The 18,751-nt window shown below is 61.0% G+C and overlaps 3 protein-coding genes across 7 annotated transcripts in view; 1 reads left to right on the top strand and 2 right to left on the bottom strand.

Annotated features, from left to right (window-relative positions):
* SPHK2 (sphingosine kinase 2) overlaps positions 1-6,498 on the top strand; it is an 8,313-nt gene extending 1,815 nt beyond the window's left edge. For 2 of the 5 annotated variants that reach the window (XM_027860552.1, XM_027860549.1), the window contains exons 2-6: positions 1,696-2,194; positions 3,767-3,916; positions 4,025-4,119; positions 4,194-4,309; positions 4,469-6,498. In XM_027860552.1, coding sequence (XP_027716353.1) covers positions 1,816-2,194; positions 3,767-3,916; positions 4,025-4,119; positions 4,194-4,309; positions 4,469-5,927 — 2,199 coding nt within the window. In that variant the 5' untranslated portion in view covers positions 1,696-1,815 and the 3' untranslated portion in view covers positions 5,928-6,498. Of the gene's footprint in view, positions 1-686; positions 937-1,074; positions 1,265-1,695; positions 2,195-3,766; positions 3,917-4,024; positions 4,120-4,193; positions 4,310-4,468 lie in introns of those variants that run through there. The other 3 variants (XM_027860550.1, XM_027860551.1, XM_027860548.1) reach the window with 3 other exon arrangements.
* A 131-nt stretch (positions 6,499-6,629) lies between these two features.
* DBP (D-box binding PAR bZIP transcription factor) lies at positions 6,630-10,280 on the bottom strand. Its single transcript, XM_027860553.1, has 4 exons — positions 10,019-10,280; positions 8,872-9,273; positions 7,924-8,135; positions 6,630-7,456 (listed from the first exon to the last, which is right to left on the bottom strand). Exons 1-4 carry the CDS (start codon positions 10,146-10,148, stop codon positions 7,241-7,243), a joined length of 960 nt encoding a protein of 319 aa, XP_027716354.1. The 5' UTR covers positions 10,149-10,280; the 3' UTR covers positions 6,630-7,240.
* Positions 10,281-11,183: 903 nt separating this feature from the next.
* CA11 (carbonic anhydrase 11) lies at positions 11,184-17,832 on the bottom strand. The gene is made up of 9 exons (XM_027860555.1): positions 17,402-17,832; positions 16,922-16,996; positions 15,813-15,955; positions 15,065-15,250; positions 14,719-14,814; positions 12,624-12,696; positions 12,326-12,480; positions 11,886-12,051; positions 11,184-11,291 (listed from the first exon to the last, which is right to left on the bottom strand). The coding sequence occupies exons 1-9, from the start codon at positions 17,466-17,468 to the stop codon at positions 11,275-11,277; spliced, it is 978 nt and encodes a 325-aa protein (XP_027716356.1). The 5' UTR covers positions 17,469-17,832; the 3' UTR covers positions 11,184-11,274.
* Positions 17,833-18,751: the final 919 nt, after the last annotated feature.

Below are 18,751 nucleotides of genomic sequence, written 5' to 3'. Positions count from 1 at the left end.
TCAGGGTCTCTGTTTCATGGTCTCAGTTTGTTTCAGGGTCTCTGTCTATTTCAGGGTCTCTGTCTGTTTCAGGGTCTCTGTGTGTTTCAGGGTCCCTGTCTGTTTCAGGGTCTCTGTCTCCCCCTCTCAGTGTAGTGTCTGCAGCTGCCTGTCTTTGCCCCTCTGTCTTGTCTCTCTGCATCTTTCTGCCGCTGCCTCAGGGTGTCTTTCTTGCTTTGTCTGTCTGAGTCTCCCTGCCTCACAACGTTCTCTGTCTTATTATATTTGTCCCTGTCTTTCTGTGTCTCTCGATGTCTCTGCCTCTCAGCTGCGTCAATCTCAGTGTCTTTGCATCTCTATCTCTGCGCCTACCTCTGAATCTCTGTCTCTGTGTCTCTATGTCTCTGCATCCCTGTCTCTCCCGGAGAAAAGCGCCTGTGCGGCCACCGCCCATAGTAAACATGGCGGCCACAGCTCACAACCTCCCCTGTTATGGCGCTGCTTCTCGCGAGAGTCGCGAAGGCCTTGACATCCGGGCCGTTCAGAGCCCCGCCCCCTCCGCGACCCTGTTGGTTCATCCAAGTCAGGCCTACACTTCCATTGGCTGAAATCCCACACACCTCCCTCCCACCCCTTACCCTCCCCACAGTCCTTTGGACCGATGCGGGAAGGCAGGGCCCGGAGAGGGGCGGGACTTCCGGGTGTGGGGAGGGGGCGGGGTCAGAGATACTGACACTGAACAGAGATTGAGGGGGAGACTGTTGTAGTGACCCGGAGACCCTGCGAGAGACAGAGGCTAATGAGGCTCTTGGAGAGACACAGTAACTTGGAGCCTGGGGGAGACGCAGAGCCCAGATGACGGGGGAGACGCTGGGACGGAGCTAGACAGAGGCTTCGGGCGCCCCCGGGGAGCCCGCGGGATGGGGGCCTGACGCTGCGGCTGCCGGATCCCGGAGGGTGAGGGGCCGGCGGGCGTGGCTGGACGGGGGCAGGAGGAGCAAAGCTCGGTCCGGGGCTGGGTGGGGCGGGGGCGCCCGCGCCCCAAGCAGGACCTTGGCCAGGGGCAGTCGGGCCCCGGGGCGCCCCGGCCCTTCCTGCTGCAGTCCCTGATCGCCGGCCAGCCTGGGCTGCCACTCTCCAGCTCGCCGCGACCCTCCCTCTGTCCCGAGGCCCCTTTGACCCTCTGGTCCCTGGGTTGTCCTGCCCATCACTGGCCTCCGCTTCTCTCGCCCAAGGTCTCTGGGTTTCTGGTCTGTCTTTCGTTCGTGCCGTCCTCGGTGCTGGGGTGTGTGTTTTGGGGGGAGGGGTTCTGATCCTTCCTTTTCTCTCCTCACTATGTCTGGGTACAAGAGTCCTCTGGGGAACCCCCCCCCCCCTCAACTCCCTTAGGGACTGGTCTGTCTCCTTGGCCCTGGGGTAGGGGCAGAGATCCTTTGGCCATGACCTCTTTCTACACATCATGGAGACTTTGGGTGCCCTGAAGGCAGGGAAGATGGCGGGGAGGGAGCTGGAGTTCTACTAAAGAGATAGGGTTCAGCAAAAGGATGGGCTCCATGAAATGGTCGCAGGCCATCAAGCGGTGACTGCTTGGTAGGGGCGTGTGGGTCACAGAGAAGGCAGTGAGGCAGTTGGGTCTGGGCCAGATTCCTCTCTTCCTCCTGTGTGGGTGTCCTTCCCTAATCTGACCCTAATTTTTCCCTCTTTCTGTCCCTGCAGATCCTGGCCTTTGGAAGGGAAGAGCTGAACTGAGCTGACCTCCTTGGGCCAGGGGAGTCAAGCCGGAGCCCATAGTTCCGATCCCTGGGCAGCCCAGGCCAGGTGGGGTTGGGCTGGGCCATGGCAGGCACCCCACTCCTGCATGGGGAGTTTGGCTCTTATCCGGCCCGAGGCCCCCGCTTTGCCCTGACACTCACCCCAGTGGCCTTGCATGTGCAGCGGCTGCGCCCTAGACCAGAGGCCTGGCCCCAGGGGGGCCTGGTCCCTCTGGCTGAGGTCTCTGGTTGCCGGACCTTGCGCAGCTGCTCCCCTAATGACTCTGCTGCTTACCTGTGTGTCTACACTTATCCACGGGGCCGGCGGGGTGGCCGCCGGCGGGCAGCTCGGACCTTCCGGGCTGACCGGGCCCCTGACTACAAGGAGAATCACGCAGAGGCCCAGAGATGGGCCACTGCTCTCACCTGCCTACTTCGAGGGGTGCCCTTGCCTGGGGACCTTGGTGAGCTGCAGGGCTAGGGTGGGGAAAGGCTACCTAATGGCAGGGGGGTGGAGGGAATGAAGTCCAGAAGGAAGCTAGGGACCCCAGGTGGATGCGCTCAGGAAGCATGAGTGGGATGGCCTGGAAAAGGGCCTGGCTTCCCAATGGAAGGGGGTGGAAGAGAAGTCAGGATCTGAGGAGATGGATCCTGGGAGGAGGTCTAGGGACCCTAGAAGGGGACAGGAGAAAAGGGGAGATGCCAGCATCAGAGTGGTGGGGAGAGGTCATGGAAGGGCCAAGAGCCTGTAGCAATGAGGAAGGGAAAGATGATGGATAACCCAAGGGAAGAAGCCAAGAACCCAAAGTGTAAGGGACTGCAGGAGGGAGAGACCAAAGCCTGGGGACCAGAGGAAGAAAGGCACTCAGACAAGCCTTATGTGGTGTCTCCACCTTTGGGGTGTCTCTCTCTCATTCATTAGGTTTCTGTCTCTCCCTCTCTCTCTCTCTCATACATACACCTGTCTTGGCTCTTTGTGTTTCTGTATTTATGTGGGCACATATCTAGGACCCCTAGAGGAGGCTGAAACCCGAACAATATCTGTGAGACTAGGAGTGAGGACTTTTGGCCCTGGGTGTCTCTATTTGTCATCTCTTTCTGCACCCTCCATCCCCCCCACCCCATTTCCAGGTCAGGCTTCTTCATACTCACCATGTCTGCCCCACTCTCTCCCTCTGCTTCTGGCCCCTCTCCCAATTATATCTCCCCCCAGCCCCCCATCTCTGTGCCTGTCTGCCCCATCTTCTCCCCCTTCTCTCCACCTCCCCATCTCTGTGCCTGTTTCTCTGCCCCATCTCCCCCCAGCCCCCCACCTCTGTGCCTGTCCACCCCATCTTCTCCCCCTTCTCTCCACCCCCCCATCTCTGTGCCTGTCTTTCCACCCTATCTCCTCCCCCCTTCTCTCTGCCCCCCCCATCTCTGTGCCTGTCTCTTTGCCCCCATCAGGGAGGGATGGATAGAAAGAGAGGGGAGTGGCCCTGTGGCCTGGGAACTGGGACTCCCTCTCAGTCTTTCGGTCTCCCTGCTTGCCTCCCAGGGCTTTCTTTCTGTCTGGGTGACTGTACACCTGAGAGCCAGAGGATTAGGTGGGTGGGGCACTGTAAGCCTAGAGTAATTAGCTCCATCCTTCCACTGTCCACCCCCACGCCTGGGCAGTGCGCCAGGACACCTGGGTCCAAAGAACAGAAGCGATGAACCCCATTGGGGTGGGTGGTGTGGGAGAAGCCTAAGCCTTGGGGTTGGGGGAGGGGATGTCAGGGAGTGCACCGGAAAGAAGGGTCACATGGGTATAGGGATGTGTGTGGTGGGGTGGAGGACGCAGGGGTTCCCAGAGGGTAGGCAGGACTGGGGATTCTCTAGAACCTCATAACGTAATGGAGTTGGGGAGGGGGTGTGGGACTTCAGAAACACAACTCTCAGCAGGGCCTAGGCTGGCTGGACTCCCTGCGCGAGGGAGCTCGGCCCCGAAGCCTTCTGGGAGTTGTAGTTGTTTGCTCCCAGGACGGCTGACGCCTTTCTCGCCTCCTTTGCGCTAGAGATCACGCCCGAGCTCCTGCCCCGGCCCCCCCGGCTGCTCCTATTGGTCAACCCCTTTGGGGGGAGGGGTCTGGCCTGGCAATGGTGTAAGAACCACGTGCTGCCCATGATTGCTGAAGCGGGGCTCTCGTTCAACCTCATCCAGACAGGTGAGCCCGGGCCTGGTGGGTTTAGGGATGCCGGGGTCCCCGATGTGGGGAGAGCGGGCAGCTGGCTTGGGCCTATCCACCTCTCACCTTTCCCTCCGTTCTCCCCAGAGCGGCAGAATCACGCCAGGGAACTGGTCCAGGGGCTGCGTCTGAGCGAGTGGGATGGCATCGTCACCGTCTCTGGAGACGGCCTGTTGTACGAGGTGAGTTGGAGCCAGGTGGCCCTGCTCCCTAGCTGGGGGCCTGGAGCACCCACACGGCCTCTCTCTGCCCGCAGGTGGTAAATGGGCTCCTGGATCGGCCGGACTGGGAGGCAGCTGTGAAGATTCCTGTGGGAGTCCTGCCCTGTGGCTCTGGCAATGCTCTGGCTGGAGCAGTCAACCAGCATGGGGGGTAGGCAGGGGACTTCCCCTTGCGCTCCTCCTCTGCATGTGCCCTGTGGGTCTCCTCTGCACCCCTCCAGCTTTCTGCTTCTATCTGCCTGTCTCTGCACCCCCTCCTCCCTTCCCTCTCTCTCTCTCTGACTCAGCATCTGTGTTCTTTTCTGGGCAGGTTTGAGCCAGCAGTGGGCTTAGATCTGCTGCTGAATTGTTCCCTGCTCATGTGCCGGGGTGGGGGCTCCCCGCTGGACCTGCTCTCAGTGACCTTGGCCTCGGGAACCCGCTGTTTCTCCCTCCTCTCAGTGGCATGGGGCTTCGTATCTGATGTGGACATTCAGAGTGAGCGCTTCCGGGTTCTGGGCCCTGCCCGGTTCACCCTTGGCACAGTGCTCCGACTGGCCTCCCTCCACGTCTACCCAGGTCGCCTCTCCTACCTCCCAGCATCCTCCCCAGCCTCCAACGGTCCCCCAGCTCTGTCCCAGCCTCTTCCCCGAGCTGCCTCCGAACTGGCCCTGGCCCCAGCCCCGGCTTCGGCCCCTTCACAAGACACTCACTCACCCTTGCACCGCTCCGTGTCTGACCTTCCCCTGGCCCGAGGGGCAGACATCCCCCCAGAGCCCCAGCTGGACCCCTCCCCCTCCCCCCCTCATTCCCCAGGGCCCTGCCTCCTCTCCCCTGACCCTCCCCTCCCCCCTGGGCTTGGCTCAGATCCAGCCTCCAGCTCCTTGATGGAGCCAGTGCTCCAGGGTTCAGAGCTCCCAGCCTCCTGCAGTCCCCTGGTGTCTTCTACCTCCCCAGCCTCCCATAATCCCTTGAGCCATCCTGACCCTCCAGTCTCCTGCAGTACCATGATCCCCTCTGATCTCAAAGCCTCCCCTTGCCTCCCAGTGTCTTTAGACATTCCATGCTCCCCTGACTCTGCAGCCTCTCGGACCCCATCAGCCTTCTCTGCTGTTTCTCCAGTCGCTGAAGATCCCGGGCAACTTCTGGCCCCCAATCTCTCTTCCTCCCCTCCCTGCCTGGACCCTGAGGAGGCTCCTGCTTCCCCATCAGCCCTCTCCAATCTTTCTCCTTCCCCTAACTCGCAGACCTCCCTGGAGCCTGGGGCTTCTCCCATTTCAGAGTCACCGGCCCCTGGCAACCACCATGGCCCCAAGGACGACCTGTTGCCTCCCCTGGGCTCCCCACTGCCCCCAGGCTGGGTGACCCTGGAGGGAGACTTTGTGCTGATCCTGGCCCAGTCACCAAGCCACCTGTGTGCTGACCTGGTGGCAGTCCCCAATGCCCGGTTTGGGGACGGGCTGGTGCACTTGTGCTGGGTGCGGGGTGGGGTCTCCAGGGCTTCCCTGCTTCGACTCTTTCTGGCCATGGAGAGAGGGAGCCACTTTGGCCTGGGCTGTCCCCAGCTCGGCTACGCTACAGCTCGAGCCTTTCGCCTAGAGCCCCTCACCCGCCACGGAATCCTCACAGTGGATGGGGAACAGGTGGAGTATGGGCCTCTCCAGGCCCAGATCCACCCTGGCTTAGGCACCCTGCTTACAGGCCCCGAGGCCCAAGAACCCCAGCTGGCCAGGGGGGAGGCCTGGGGACCCAAGTATGGAACTGTCTCCTGGGGAGGAGGCAAAGCCTAGCCCTGGTATCCTCCTTAGGCTGGCTAGGGGAAGGAAGCCCAATCTCCAGGCCCAGCATCAGCTCTGGGCCCGTTTGTTTGGGGGGGAATTGTTGCCGGGTGGAACCAGCCTCTCTACCGGCTCCCCGTCTAAGGCTAAGTTGGGGCTTCTGCTGGAGGATAGAGCTTTGCCTCTCTGGCCACAGGCCTGCTCCTCACTCACCTCAGGGGATGAGGCTGGTCACCAGGGCCAGTCTCCACATAGGGACCACGGCTGGAGACAGGGTCTCCAGAGCAAGCTGGACCTCCTGAGGGCAGAGCCTCCCCTTCTTCAGCCTCATGATGGGACCCAGAATGTGGGGGGCACCAGATGACAGGACTGCCTTCCCTGGGCCCTCGATGGGGGCTGCCCTCCTTCTGCCTCCTTTGCTCCTGGTGAGCACCCCCCCTTTTCTTTTGCACTAGGACCCCCTCCCTGAGGGGTGGGGTGTGCCAGGGACCCCTGGGGCCCCCTGCCTCAGTTTCCCTCTCCTACCCCAGTGGTCTTCAAGGCTACAGCCTCTATGCAATAAACAATAACAACGCTTGCTTCAGCCCTTTGGCCCTTCCTACGTCAGGAGGGAAGGTGGAGCGCTTTGGGGTGGGGTGGAGGAACTGAGGCCCAGAGGGGGAGGTGGTCTCCCCAAGGTTCTGTACGGGGTGCTGCCCCCCAAGCAGCAGATGCTTGGCTTCTCATGGTTTATTGGAGTTATTCAACTGGAGAGGGCCAGGGAGCAAAGAAATGGGAAGGGCCCCCCCCCCCCCAACCCCTCAGTTCCCCCCCTGACACCCATCCCCCCTCAGCTGGGAGGAGAAGGGGGCTATACTTCTTTTTCTTAAAAAATATATATATATATATATATATGTATATATATAGATTTATCATCATCTCAGCACCTTGCCCTACCGTTCCCTGGGCCTTAGCCCCTTGAGGAGCCCACGGCCACACCAGTGGGCAGACAGGGGGAAGAGTTCAAGGGACAAGAACAGGGCTGCTGTGGGATCCTCTGATCTTGGGGTACTTCACCTGGGCCTGGCCAGGGAGGAGGCCAAAGTCCTGCCCAGGGCCACACAAGGTCCAGCTGGCAGTGTTCCTGGGAAGAGCCTGCTGGTCCCAGTACGCAAAGAGGTTGGGATGAGGGGCCCAGGACCCTCCCCAGAGGAGAATGTCCTGGGGGTGGAGGCAGAGACAGAGAGGCCAGCCCGGGGGCTGGCAGCCAGTCAGGGCCAGGAGGCAGTGTCCGGGGATAGGGCTGGCTGGGTGTGGGGGTTCAGGGGCACTGGGGAGCCACAGCATCACAGGGCCCCGTGCTGGGCCTGGTAGCGGGACAGCACCGCCCGGTAGTGGGAGAGCTCCTGGCGAACCGCTACCACCTCCTGTCTGAGCAGGGCGTTCTCCTTCTCCAGGAAGGCTGCCCGTACAGAGATCTGGTTCTCCTTCAGCCGCCGGGCGTCCCGAGAGCGCTTGGCAGCCTCATTGTTCTTGTAGCGACGGCTCCAGTATTTCTCATCCTGGGGAGGCAGGCAGGCAGGGTTTGGGGCTCAGACAGGGCAGGAGAAACCAGCCCCTGGCCAGGTCTGTTAGTGCAACCCTAACCAGAGCCAAGCGTTCTTCTGGATGACTGATGACCCAAAGGGCCGGTTACCCCCTCAGCCCCAGCAGTCTCCCCAGAGGGAAAGGGGGGACCTGGGCTCTTGAGGCAAGGCTGAGCTCTCCTCAGTGGGGATGGCCTGAGGCTGACCAGTCAACAGTTAACGCGCACTTCCCATGTTCTGTGAAGAGTACTGTGGCAGCCTCTTTATGTTCATTTTACAAACAAGGAAACTGAGTCTCAGGAAAGGGAAAGGCTCACACAGGGAGCCAGCCAGTCAGCTTGGCCTGATCCCCGCTGACTTAACTAGTCCTGACCTCGGGGGGGAAGGGTGGCCCTTGCTCCTGAAGCCCCAGCCAGGCTGTCTCCCCTAAGGGACCAGCTCACCTTCTGCTCCTCGGGCACCTGCATCTTTGGAGCCTTCTTCATGATGGGCTGGGGCTTCAGCTCCTCCTCAGAGAAGCGGTGCTTCCGGGGGTCAAAAGTGTCCTGCCCTGGGACGCTGGACAGGGCCAGGTCGGCTGGGTCGGGGTCAAAGGTCATCAGCACCTCCACAGACTCAGGGTCCACCGGGCTGGGGGTGTCCCGAGAGGCCGGGCCTGGGCAAGCATGAGGAGGGGGAGAGAGTGACCTCGGGTTCCTCCTCCCTCCCAGTCCCTCCATCCATCCAAGTGGGCGTGGGCTCCTCCGGGGGTCATCGTGTCCATCCCCCAGTGTCACTCCTCGTGGGCCCCCCCCACCTGGATTGGGCACGGTCAATGAGGGTGGGGAGGGAAAGTCTTTCTGGCAAGTCTAGCGACGACCCCTCCTCCTGTTCCCTCAGAATCCCTCGAAGAGCCTGGGGAAAGGGAACTAAAGGATAGGAGCTAGAGGGGCGCCCCCCCCCCCCCCGCGCCTAAGAAGAGTGGGGCGCATGCGCACAAGCTTCTCCGCCCGCTGGGGCCAACCGAGGACACAGTGGCGGGGGAGGGGGTGGAATCACGTGTCCAGAACTCCTCCGCTCCCGCCCCCGCTGCACGTGACCGCGCGCCGCTCGGGGCTGCGTTCCCCGGGGAGTGGGGAGGGGCTCACGTGGGCCCTGTGTGTGAGGCTGCGGCCCGGGAAGACACCCGCCGCTTGACAAGCCGAGGCACTCCAATTCCCAGCAGCCCCAGCGGCAGAGACTCGGGCTGAGTGCGAGCGACCTGTCTCAAGGGCTGCTGGGAGTCGTAGTCCAAACACGGCCTGGCTCAGATCTCAGAAGCGAGGGGCAGCAGATCCGGAAGTCCCCCCGGGGTCTCGCCCTCCCCGGGGCCCCGAATCTCCCGTCTCCCCTTCGCCCCCACTCCGGCGCACCTGCGCGCTGGGAGCCCGAGCCACCTGCGCCTGGGGCCCTAAGTCCCAGAACCTGTCCCCCCGGGGACAGCCGTGGAGAAGCTGGCGTGGGCGTGGGCACGGGAGAGGAAGAGCCGGATGGAGCCGGGGACGAGGAGCCCGACGAGCAGGACGGGGCGGTGGCTGCGCGGGGCGCCGGCGGCCCGGGGTCCGGGGGGCTAGGCGGCAGCCCGTGCTCCAACAGGAAGGCGTCCAGGTCCACGTCGTCCACGTCACCGAAGGGCAGCGGCCGCTCCCACAGCAGCGAGGCCAGCAGGGCGCCGGGGCCCGGGCCGGAGCGGGGCCGGCCCGAGACCCCCAGAAGGCCGCCCACTTCCTCACTGCCACTGGCCGCCGCCTTGCGCTCCCTCTCCTTCAGGAGACCTGACGGAGAGACGGACGAGATGGGGCGGACGGGGGCGGGGCGCAGCGGGGCACACACGCAGACACAGGGGGACACACGCAAACAGGGCGTTGCAGGGACAGTGCGGTGCAGAGCGAGATTCGCGGGGCGGGGCGGGGCAGGTGATGCAGAGAGGGCCAGACAGCGACAGCGAGACGGGGACGCGGGACAGACCCGACGCGGTTGGGGGAAAGTACGCCCGGGCGGGGCGATCCGCGGAGCGTCCAGCACGACACGGGGGCAGGGCGAGGCGGAGGGTGGCACAGAGGGGCCGGGCAGCACAAGGAGGTAGACACGGTTGAGGATCCATGCGGGGACGCAGGAAAGCCCGAAAAGGGGAGCCGCACAGGCACAAGGGAGGCCACCGACAGGCCGAGGCACGGGGCAGGGAAAGACACCCAAGGGGGACACAGAGGGAAGGGCAAGGACGGGGTCGGCGGCTTCCGACCTAGACTACCCGGGGCCCTTTGCATCCATCCCGGGGTCTGTGCCCTCCCCTCTGCGCCCCCAGCCCCGGGCCGGGTGCCCGCCCCAGAAGGATTACAAACCAGCAGGCAGGGCCAGGAGAGGGCTCCGCCCCGTCTCCGGCCAGCGGCCCCATGTGACCCCGGGAAGCCCCGCCCCGGCCCGTGTCCGAGCCTTGTGAGCTCCCGACCCCCGCCCGCCCATAGCCGCTGGGGTCCCGGGGGAGGAGGGGACGCCTGGGTCCCGCCGCGGGACACTCACAGCTGGCCGGCGGCTCCTTGGTCTTCCCGGGCCCCTGCAAGAGGCTTCGCAGGCCGTGCAGCGCCGCGCCTCCCGCCGGGCCGCCCAGCAGCTGTGGGGCCTGGGACCTGTCGCTCGAGGGCCTCGCCATCCCCCGGGGGCTGGGGGCCGTCACCGGCTCATGGGCGACGAGGCTGCACCTTTGGAGACTCCGGACTAGAGGGTGCCGCGGTGCCCCGGGACGGAGACCCTTGCCAGCACCGGCTGGCCTGTGCGTGGGAGCCAGGCGTCCGTGGCAGCCCGCAGACCCCCGAGTGGGCCGGGCGAGCGCCTGTCTGCAAGGGGCCCCGGCGGGGCCAGGGGTCGGCGGGCGAGCGGGCAGCTGCGGGCGCCCTGTGTTTTAAAGCCCGCGAGCCCGAGCTCGTGCACATCGGAGGCGCTTGGCAAGCCTGCACGGGGGAGGCGTGTGCGTATGTGTGTCTGTTGGAGTGTGCAACGGCGATGGGAGGCTGGCCGAGGAGCAGGCGGAGCCAAAAGCGCTGCAAACTTCTTTGGATGCAAAAGAAAAAAAAAAAAAAACAGGCTGGGGGAGGGAGCGGGGTGTGGATTGGTGCAGGCCCCACGGCGGCCTCTCAGTCAACGCCAGCCCCGCACGCCCCTCCTTCTCCCGGCCTGGCCTCGCCTCGTGCTTTGTGGCCCCTCCTCCCTTTCTGCCCGCCCAGCCTCACCAAGCTACATATTCGCCGGCCAATCAGGGTGCGGGCTGGCGAAAGGAGCAGCCAATGGGAATGCTCCTGCCTCGAGCTTGTTCCTGGCTCGCTTTTACCCCGCCACCGGCGCAAGGCGGGGAGGGAGTGGGGCGGGACCCTGACCTAGATTCCTCCAATGAGCATTGGCGCCATGACCCAGATGGGGACAATGGGGCGGGGCGGGAGGTGGGGGGGGGAGCACGTGGCCTCGCGCGTGCCACCCGCCAAATCCTGTGCACTGGAGGGAGATTGCAAGGGGGGGGAGCGGAGGCTGCGGAGTTGTTAAAGGGGCCATGGTCAGGCGGAGGAGCTAAGCCCCAAATCTTTCGGGTTCGGGAAAAGGTTGCGTCATCCTCCATCTGCCGTTCAATAGATAATTCCAATGTAACCCCCTCCCCCTAGCCCTTGGACCCCAGCTTCTCCAGACCACACAGGAAGGGTGTTCTGTCTCTTTAATAGATTTAGCGGGGGGTGGGGAAATGGGGAATGGGGGGGAGAGGAGAGGGGGGAGGCAAGCAGGTCCTCTTCTCAGCGGGCACCGTCCACTGCAAGAAAAAAGGGGCGGGGGAGGAGGTAAGGTCGGGGCAGGACGGGCGCTACCCCTGTAGCCGGAGGGGGAATTGGCTTGTACCATTGGCCTGGGGTAGCCAGGGCACGGAGCTAGCCTCGGTCCTTGGAGTGCACTGGCTGTACCATTGTGTATTACCTCAGGGAAGTGGGACCTTACCATGCAGGCGGGGGATGGGGGTGGTCCTGAATGGACTGTACCAAATCCGAACTGTACCAAGTGTCTTTGGAAGGACATCGTCGGGAGCGGGCTGCTGCATAGTCCCTGTGCTCCCGTGGGGGTGGTGGGGAAGGTTACCTAGGACGCCCTGGTTCGAAGTGCCAGGTCTTGGGTCGGGACACCTGGACGCCAGAATCCCCCGGGGAGTGCCCCAGACCCAGGGCTGATCCCAGAGTAGGTGGAGAGGGCTGGACTACAAATCCCAGCAGGCTTCGCGGCCGATGGCTAGCCAGTTCCCTGCGTTTCGGCCCCGCAGTCTCCTGGGATTTGTAGTTTTCAGCGCCCTCTCTTGCCCTGGCGTTGGGATCGACTGGGGGGGGGGGGGCTCCCGGCTCCTGGGTCTGGGGCATACCGTGCAGTCGGTAGTTGGAGCCCCGGCAGCGCCTCTCCGGGTGTCGCGGGTCCCGGTTGCCTCGGAGGGCGCGATGGGCCAGAGGCTGCAGGGGCCGTCCATTGCCGCTGAGGCTCTGGAAGATTTGGGACGGCGGGTTCTGGCTCAGGAGCCGCAGAGAGTGCATCTGGGGCAGGGGACCAAAGAGAGCTCAGGTGCTGAAGGCTAGAGGTAGAAGGTGCTTAGAGATGGCTCAGGCAAAACTGAGGACCGGGAAAGACAAGGACGTGCAACTAGCAAGTCAGGGCGCAGAGCCGGGACAGGGAAAGTCGCTTAGAGATCCATGAGTCCAACCCTGCTTCCATAAAATAGCGCACCCTCTCCTTTCCCCCCCCCCCCCCCCGGGCATTCTACTTCACTCAAAATCCCTGGTTGGTGAGGAAGCAGGAGGAGGGAGTCACCTGCAGGGAGGTGACATTGAGGGCTCGGTCGATGAGAATCCAGGTGACAGTTTCAGAGCAGGGCGGGGTGCTCAGCGAGCCCTGGTATGTGATAAAGCCGAAAGATTCGGGGAACAGCTGCTCCAGGCTCAGGTCCTGCACGAAGTAGGCGTCATCTGCCAGAGAGGCCTCCGTGTGAGTGAAAAGTAACCCAGCTGTTCTGGCCCTGGCCCTGGCCCCAATTCTTCATCATTCCCAGGAGCAACCCAGGAGTCCCTCCCCACCCCCAGACACAGACCATTGGAAACTGGACACTCACTTTTGTAGGAGATCCGGGTGATGGTATCTCTGTTAAGGAGGCGGCTCAGGAAGGGGTTGGAGTTGGCAGCAACCTGGGGTGGGATGCCAAGGATAAGAAGAAGACTGGCCAGTGAGGCCAAGCCTGGCTACCTAGCAGGAATGTCTTCTGATATCTCCAACCAGAGGTCATGGGGCCTCTGGAGAGCAGAGCAGAAGCTCAGAGCCCAGGAAGAAGCTCCGAGGCCTTCTGGGGGCCCCAGCTCTGCCACTTACTCCCTGGGGGACCCACCCCAAATCTCTCCTCCTCTCTGGGCTCCAGTTTCTGAGTTTGTTTGAACTCAATAATTCTAATCTCCACCTGGACAAGAATCCGCACCCCCACACCAAGCGACCGTCCAGTCTTTGCTTGGAGTCTCCTGTTATGGGGACCTCCTCGCTGGCTAGGACAATGCCTTCAGGACAGTTCTCTCTGAGAGGAGGGTTTTCTTTACCGCAGGCCTAAATCTGCCTGTCTTAGACTTCCACCCACAGTACCTGGGTCTGATCTGTCTGTCATGTAACAGGCCTTCAAATACTCCCCCTACCCCACTCCCATGAGTCTTTCTGCCTTTGGCTAAACCTCCCCAATTCCTTCAAAAGAGACCTAAATCCTGGGTATTAAGGGGGGGGGGCTGGTGAGGGAGAAGACCAGGGCCTCTGAGTTGGGGGCAGGTGAGGGAGGAGACCAGGGCCTCCAGCTGGGTGCTGGACAAAGCTGGGTGAGTGGGCAAAGAAAGAGGGCAGTCACTTAACCCTTCAGATAAAATGGATTCACAACAGAGTGTCCACATTATAGATACAAGGCTTCTTGACCAGATCTAGTGACTCCTCAGCTGAAACCCCAATTCACCAGCCCCTTCTGCTTCCTGAATCAAATTCATTCTCCCCTGCCTGGATCATAATAATATTATATTAACAAGATAGCTAACATTTATATAGGACTTATGTGTCAGGCACTGCTAAGCACTTTACAATTATTATCTCATTTCATCCATTTTACCAATGAGAATACTGAGGCAAACAGAGGTTCTGTAACTTGCCCAGGGTCACCCAACTAGGAAGGGTCTGAGGTTGGGGTTTGAATTCAGGTCTTCTTGACCCCAAGTCTAGTGTTCTATCCAGTGGGTCACCTAGGACCTTGCCAATGAAGGGCTCCCCAAGCGCTCCAGCCTTATCTTGGATAGCCTCCAGTCTACTCTGTCTCGTTTGAGTCCAGTTGGATGGCTCTCTGCCCTGGCGACTTTAGCCTTTGGGTCTTTGCTCACAGCCTTCTCAGTACCTAATGTGTCCTGTGCCTTCCTCCATATCCCTTCCTGGGTTCAATTCTTACCCAACCTGTGAAGCCCACCCCCAGGGCCTTTCTGCTCTCCCCTCTTCCACCTTTGTGCCTTTTTTACCGAGACCAGATGGTGCTTTGAGCTTCAGAGGGTCCTACACTGCTAAAAGCACAGGTCTGGATCATGCCTAATTTTATGTCTTAGGTATATGTTAGGTATCCTCTATTAAAATGCAAGTCTCTTCGAATCCTGGTGTTTCCTGCTATTTGCTAAACCCAGAGACCTGCACACCTTGCAACTTTCATTGTTTGTTCACTGAAAGGCTGCTTCAAAGTAGTTTGAGGTGCATTTAAATCCAGGACCCAGAGCTCTAGACCAGATGAGGTCTGTCCAGAGAAGGGTTAGGGCAGTTGGCCTTGGCCTTGGCCAGAAAGCATCAGGGACACCTCTCCAAAGAGGTCCTTGGAGTCAGCAGGCAGCTTTCTTTGGTATGGGGAAAAGGATGCCTCAGAGGGAACTCAGAATCCAGTACTCAACTCCTGTCCTCTTAAGAACATAGACACCCACAGTCCTCATGGCCCCTCCCCTTCATGCATCCAGCATCTCTTCCCTACATTACTCAGTCCCAAGGACCCAGGTGCACCCTCCTCAGATACCCAGGCATTTCCTTCTCAAGGATTTAGGCATCCTTTCCCCCAGGCTCTCAGATATCCTCTCCCCACAATCTATACCCCTTAAAGACATGTGAATCTATACCCCTGCTTCTGCCACCTCAGATGCCCAGGCATTTGAACTCACATTCACAAAAAGTGCCAAGACAGCCAGTCCATTGGGACCCCGGGAGGCTGCACTTAGATTCCCGTAGAGTTCTTGATTAAAGTGAATTAGCTGCACCTGTATGGAGGGGAGTCACGAAGGCAAAGACAGACCCAGAGATGAGTCAGTGTCAGGAGCAGAGACTCCAGGTCCAGGGATGTGGTCAGAGAGCTCAGCATTGGTAGAAGGGCTGAGCAAGTCCAGGGAGAGGGTTAGCATCAGGCTAAGGGTTGGGATTATAAGTCTGTGAGGGAAGTCAGGGTGACCAGTGGCATCCAAGGCCAAATGATGGCCAAGCCCATGGTGGACACAAATAGGGACCCATCACCTCTGCTGAGAAACTCTCATGGTTGATCTGGTGCTCCGAACCGGCCCCATCTCGGGCCCCAAAGAGGAGACGAAGCTCGCTAAGTCGGTGGCTGTAGAGGAGGGGCCCCCCAGAAACATTGACCACAGGCCTTGGGGCTGGCAGGAAGGAGACATGTCGTCCAGTGTTGTATAGAGTCCCTTGAAGCTAAGGAGAGATAGAGTTGGTTAGAGAGATGGGCACCAGAGGCAGAGAACTCCTCCAACCTGTTCCCTGCTCAGAATTCTCTCCAGGAGCAAACCCTGGTACTTGAGGCAGTGGGCCCAGAAGCCAATTCCAGCTCTGTCTCGATGTGGCTTTGAGACCCTGGGCAAGCCGCTGCCCCTTCGTTCCACGGCTGCTGCCTCATCTGTAATTGTGCCCCTGTTCCAGATCTGGATTCTGTGCCCCCTAGCCTAGCTGCCTTCCTTCGGGTCTTCCGCTTTCTGGTCCCAGCCTCCTTTCCCCTCTCCAGAATCCAGACCCAGGTCACTCTTGTTCCTGTCCTCTGGGTGGTCCTTCCCACCAGCAGGATGCCTGCCCTGATCGCCCCTCCCGGGCCCTGGGGATCTGGGTCCCAACAGTCAGCTGGATAAGAGCGCTTTTAAAGGCCATCGCGTCCAACCCTGAAGAAGGAGAGAGCTGGGCGTCGGGTCACTTGGGTCCTTGAATGGGCGGGGCTGCAGCGGGACAGCTGGGTCCCAGAACAGCAAGGGCCGGGCCCCCTTACCTTCTCTCCGCCGGTGCTGAGCCGCAGCGGGGGAAGGAAAGGGTCATACAGGACCCTCTTCAGCTCCACGTCTACGGGGCTCTGGCGCTTCCCCACAGCACACAGACTCCAGGCTGCGTTCACCAGGCCCCAGAAGGGCGGCCCTGGGGTTGGGGGGTGGGGAGGGGAGGTGGAGGCAGGGGAAGTGACAGTCAACTACGGGAAAGGAGGTTTCACCTGGATGCCCGAGGGCAAAGGGATGCCTGATTCTTTGAGGGGGTAGGGGCTAGAAGAAGGAGACGCCTGGGTCCTTGCTGCCGTCACGAGCTGACGGAGGGGACCCCTGCGTTCCTGGGGGTTTGCCGAGCCCCTTCCTCCCCCCAATCTGCCCCCCTCCTCCCACCTCGAGCCACACAGCACTCAAACTACAACTCCCAGCAGCCATCGCGGAAGCTAGCCCGTCTCCCAGCTGCTCCTTTGCCCCAGTGCCTCATGGGGGTTGTAGTTTCGTTGGCCTCACGGTCGAGACCGGGCAGAGCGTAGGGAGGGTCGTGGGACCGCAGGGGGCAGAGGGGGAGGGGTGGAGAGCTGGGTCCCAGGGAACGGAGCCGGGGAGCCAGCGAGGCTGGCGCGACGCCGGCCCCCGCTCTTGGCTTCCACTCTCGCCCACTCACTACTTCAGATGCGCATCTATAATGGCTCCTTGGCCTTCGCGAGGGGAGCTGGGGGAGGGAATGCCGGGGTCCCGGCAGGGGCAAGGGGATGCCGGGAGAGATCCGGGGAAGGACAGGCCAGGGTCCCCGGACAAGAGGGGACGCCTAGGTCCCCCGAGCGAAAGGGGTCTGGGAAAGAGGACGCTGGGGTCCCTAGGGGAGGGGCGTGGAGCGGGGGTGGGGGACTAGGGGAGGAGCGGACGAGGTCTCCGACGGGAAGAAGGCGATCAGAGTGGTCGCCAGGCTTCCAGAGGGGCTGGGGAAGGGGACGCCTGGCTCTGGGCTCTGGGGTGGTGAGAAGCGAGGTGAGGTTGGAGCCCCGAGGGGAGGGAGCTGTCCGAGGATGCCTTAGGAGCCCAGAGGGGGCGGGCTGCAGGGGGTGGGGAGGGGGATGCTGGGGTCCCACACTGAGTGCACCTGGGACGAAACTTCCCTGGAGATTATCTTTGTAGGTCCACCAGTCCTCGGGGGCAGGCGCCGGGCCGATGTGAGCTGGGAGAGGGGTGGGCGGTGGGCAGAATGAATGCCCTCATCTTCTCGTCCTCCTCCCCTCACCTCCTTCCATCCCCGGCGTCCCTGGGTCTCTGGGCTATCCGAGGGGCTTTTCTTTCCACCTGCCTGTGTTCTCTCCCTAGTCTCCTAGTTCCCTCTTTCTCTCTGAGAAATCCCTCCAGGCGTTCAGAAGTAACCTTCCCCCCACCCCCACCCCCACCCCCAGACGTGTGTCTCTCTCTGGTAGGTCTCTGAGCTCTTTCCCTGTCAGTCTCTGAGAGGTCTCTGAGTACTCTCCGAAATTCTCTCTGCGGGATGTCTTTCTCTTAGAATTCTCCATCTCCCTCACAGGGAGGAGAGAAGCCCCCTCCCCCTTACTGCCTAACCCTATCCCAGAACTCTTACCTGCAGCACCTAAGGCAGCCCCAAGGAGCAGGGCCCGCGGAGGACTGAGGCGCGCTGGGCCCCCCATCTCTCAGGCTCCAATGTCCAGGCTGCGATGCCTTCAGGGGTCTCTGTCTTTCACACGCCCTGCTTCCTCTTCCCCTTTGACCCTTATATGGCTCTGTCTCTCTATCTCTCAATGAGTGTCTGGGGTCTCTTCTCTATATCTCTATCTGTCTCTCTCCTGCTTTTCCGTAGGAGATAATTCCCTCCCTCCTCCTCTGCCTGTAGTCTCCAAATATCAGAATAATGGAAGGGGCTCTCACCCAGGGTCTTTCTTCACTGCTATGAGCTTGTCCTTCTAGCCTTCCCTACCTTTTCCCTGTCTCTCCTCCCTTTCAGCCTCTCTCTCTCTCTCTCTCTCTCTCTCTCTCTCTCTCTCTCTCTCTCCCCCTCTCCTTTTTTTCTCTCCCTGTCTCTGTCTCCTGTTTCTGTCTTTACTTCCTTCTTTCTGAAACTCCCTTCCCTTTCTCTCTCTTCTTTCTCTTCTGTCTCTGGCTTTCTGTCTCTCTCACACACCTTCTTCCCTTCTTTCCTGTTTCTGTATCTGTTCCCCTTCTGTCTTTTCTCTTCCTCAGTCCATTCCTTCTTTTTAAACCTCCTCAAATTCTCATCCCTCTTTCTCTTTCCTTTCTCTCCTCTCTCCCTGTCTGTTTCTCTCTCTCTATCTATCCCTCTCTCCCTCCCTCCCTCCTCTCTCCCTCCCTCTTTTCTCTCAGTATCTTTCCCTCTTTTACCTTCACCAGTATTACCACCCTTATCTGCTTTCCCCTATCTCTCTTCCCTCCTGTCTCTAGATCTCTCCCCACCTTCTATTTTTCTCTCCCTCTCTCTACCTTCATCTCTCAATCCTACCTTCCCCACCTTCTCTCTCGATTCCCTCTCCCTCTCCTTCCCCCTCCCCTCTCTCTGCCCCCTCCCTTTCTCCCCTGCTTCTCTCTCTCTCCCCCTCCCTCTCCTCTCTTTGCCCCTCCTCTCCTCTGCTTCTCTCTCCAATTTCTTGCTTCTCCCTCCCTTCCCCCCTTCTTTCTATGTGTCTCTCTTGGTTTTGGGGGTGGGGGCTTGGATCAAGGAATGGGGGGAAACAATTAGTGACAGGAGGGTCCCCTGTCCAGGCTGCACTGGGTGGGGGGAGTGGTCCGGACACCTGGGGCCCCTTCCTGGCAGCTCCCATTCTCTGCGGGAGGAAAGGGGGAGGGGGAGGGGGAGCCTTAAGGTGGATCGGGAAGAATCCTTGTCTTTCCTGGGCTAGGCTCTTGCCCTCCTCCCACCTGCCTTCTTCCCAAAAGCCTCCTGATCTTCTCAGGCAGC

This window comes from Vombatus ursinus, unplaced genomic scaffold, assembly GCF_900497805.2.
Source record: "Vombatus ursinus unplaced genomic scaffold, bare-nosed wombat genome assembly UNPS02014198.1, whole genome shotgun sequence".
Classification (NCBI taxonomy): domain Eukaryota; kingdom Metazoa; phylum Chordata; class Mammalia; order Diprotodontia; family Vombatidae; genus Vombatus; species Vombatus ursinus.
This window is presented reverse-complemented; position numbering and strand designations above follow the sequence as displayed.

Coding starts and splice junctions, on each gene's coding strand:
- CA11 (XM_027860555.1), bottom strand. CDS start 17,468: ATGGGGGGCCCAGCGCGCCTCAGTCCTCCGCGGGCCCTGCTCCTTGGG. Junction 15,956..16,921: donor CCAGGGAAGTTTCGTCCCAG/GTGCACTCAGTG, acceptor CCCCAACCCCAG/GGCCGCCCTTCTGGGGCCTG. Junction 12,481..12,623: donor CACCCGGATCTCCTACAAAA/GTGAGTGTCCAG, acceptor CCTCTCTGGCAG/ATGACGCCTACTTCGTGCAG.
- DBP (XM_027860553.1), bottom strand. CDS start 10,148: ATGGCGAGGCCCTCGAGCGACAGGTCCCAGGCCCCACAGCTGCTGGGC. Junction 9,274..10,018: donor CAAGGAGCCGCCGGCCAGCT/GTGAGTGTCCCG, acceptor TCTCTCCGTCAG/GTCTCCTGAAGGAGAGGGAG. Junction 8,136..8,871: donor CTCGGGCTCCCAGCGCGCAG/GTGCGCCGGAGT, acceptor ATGCTTGCCCAG/GCCCGGCCTCTCGGGACACC.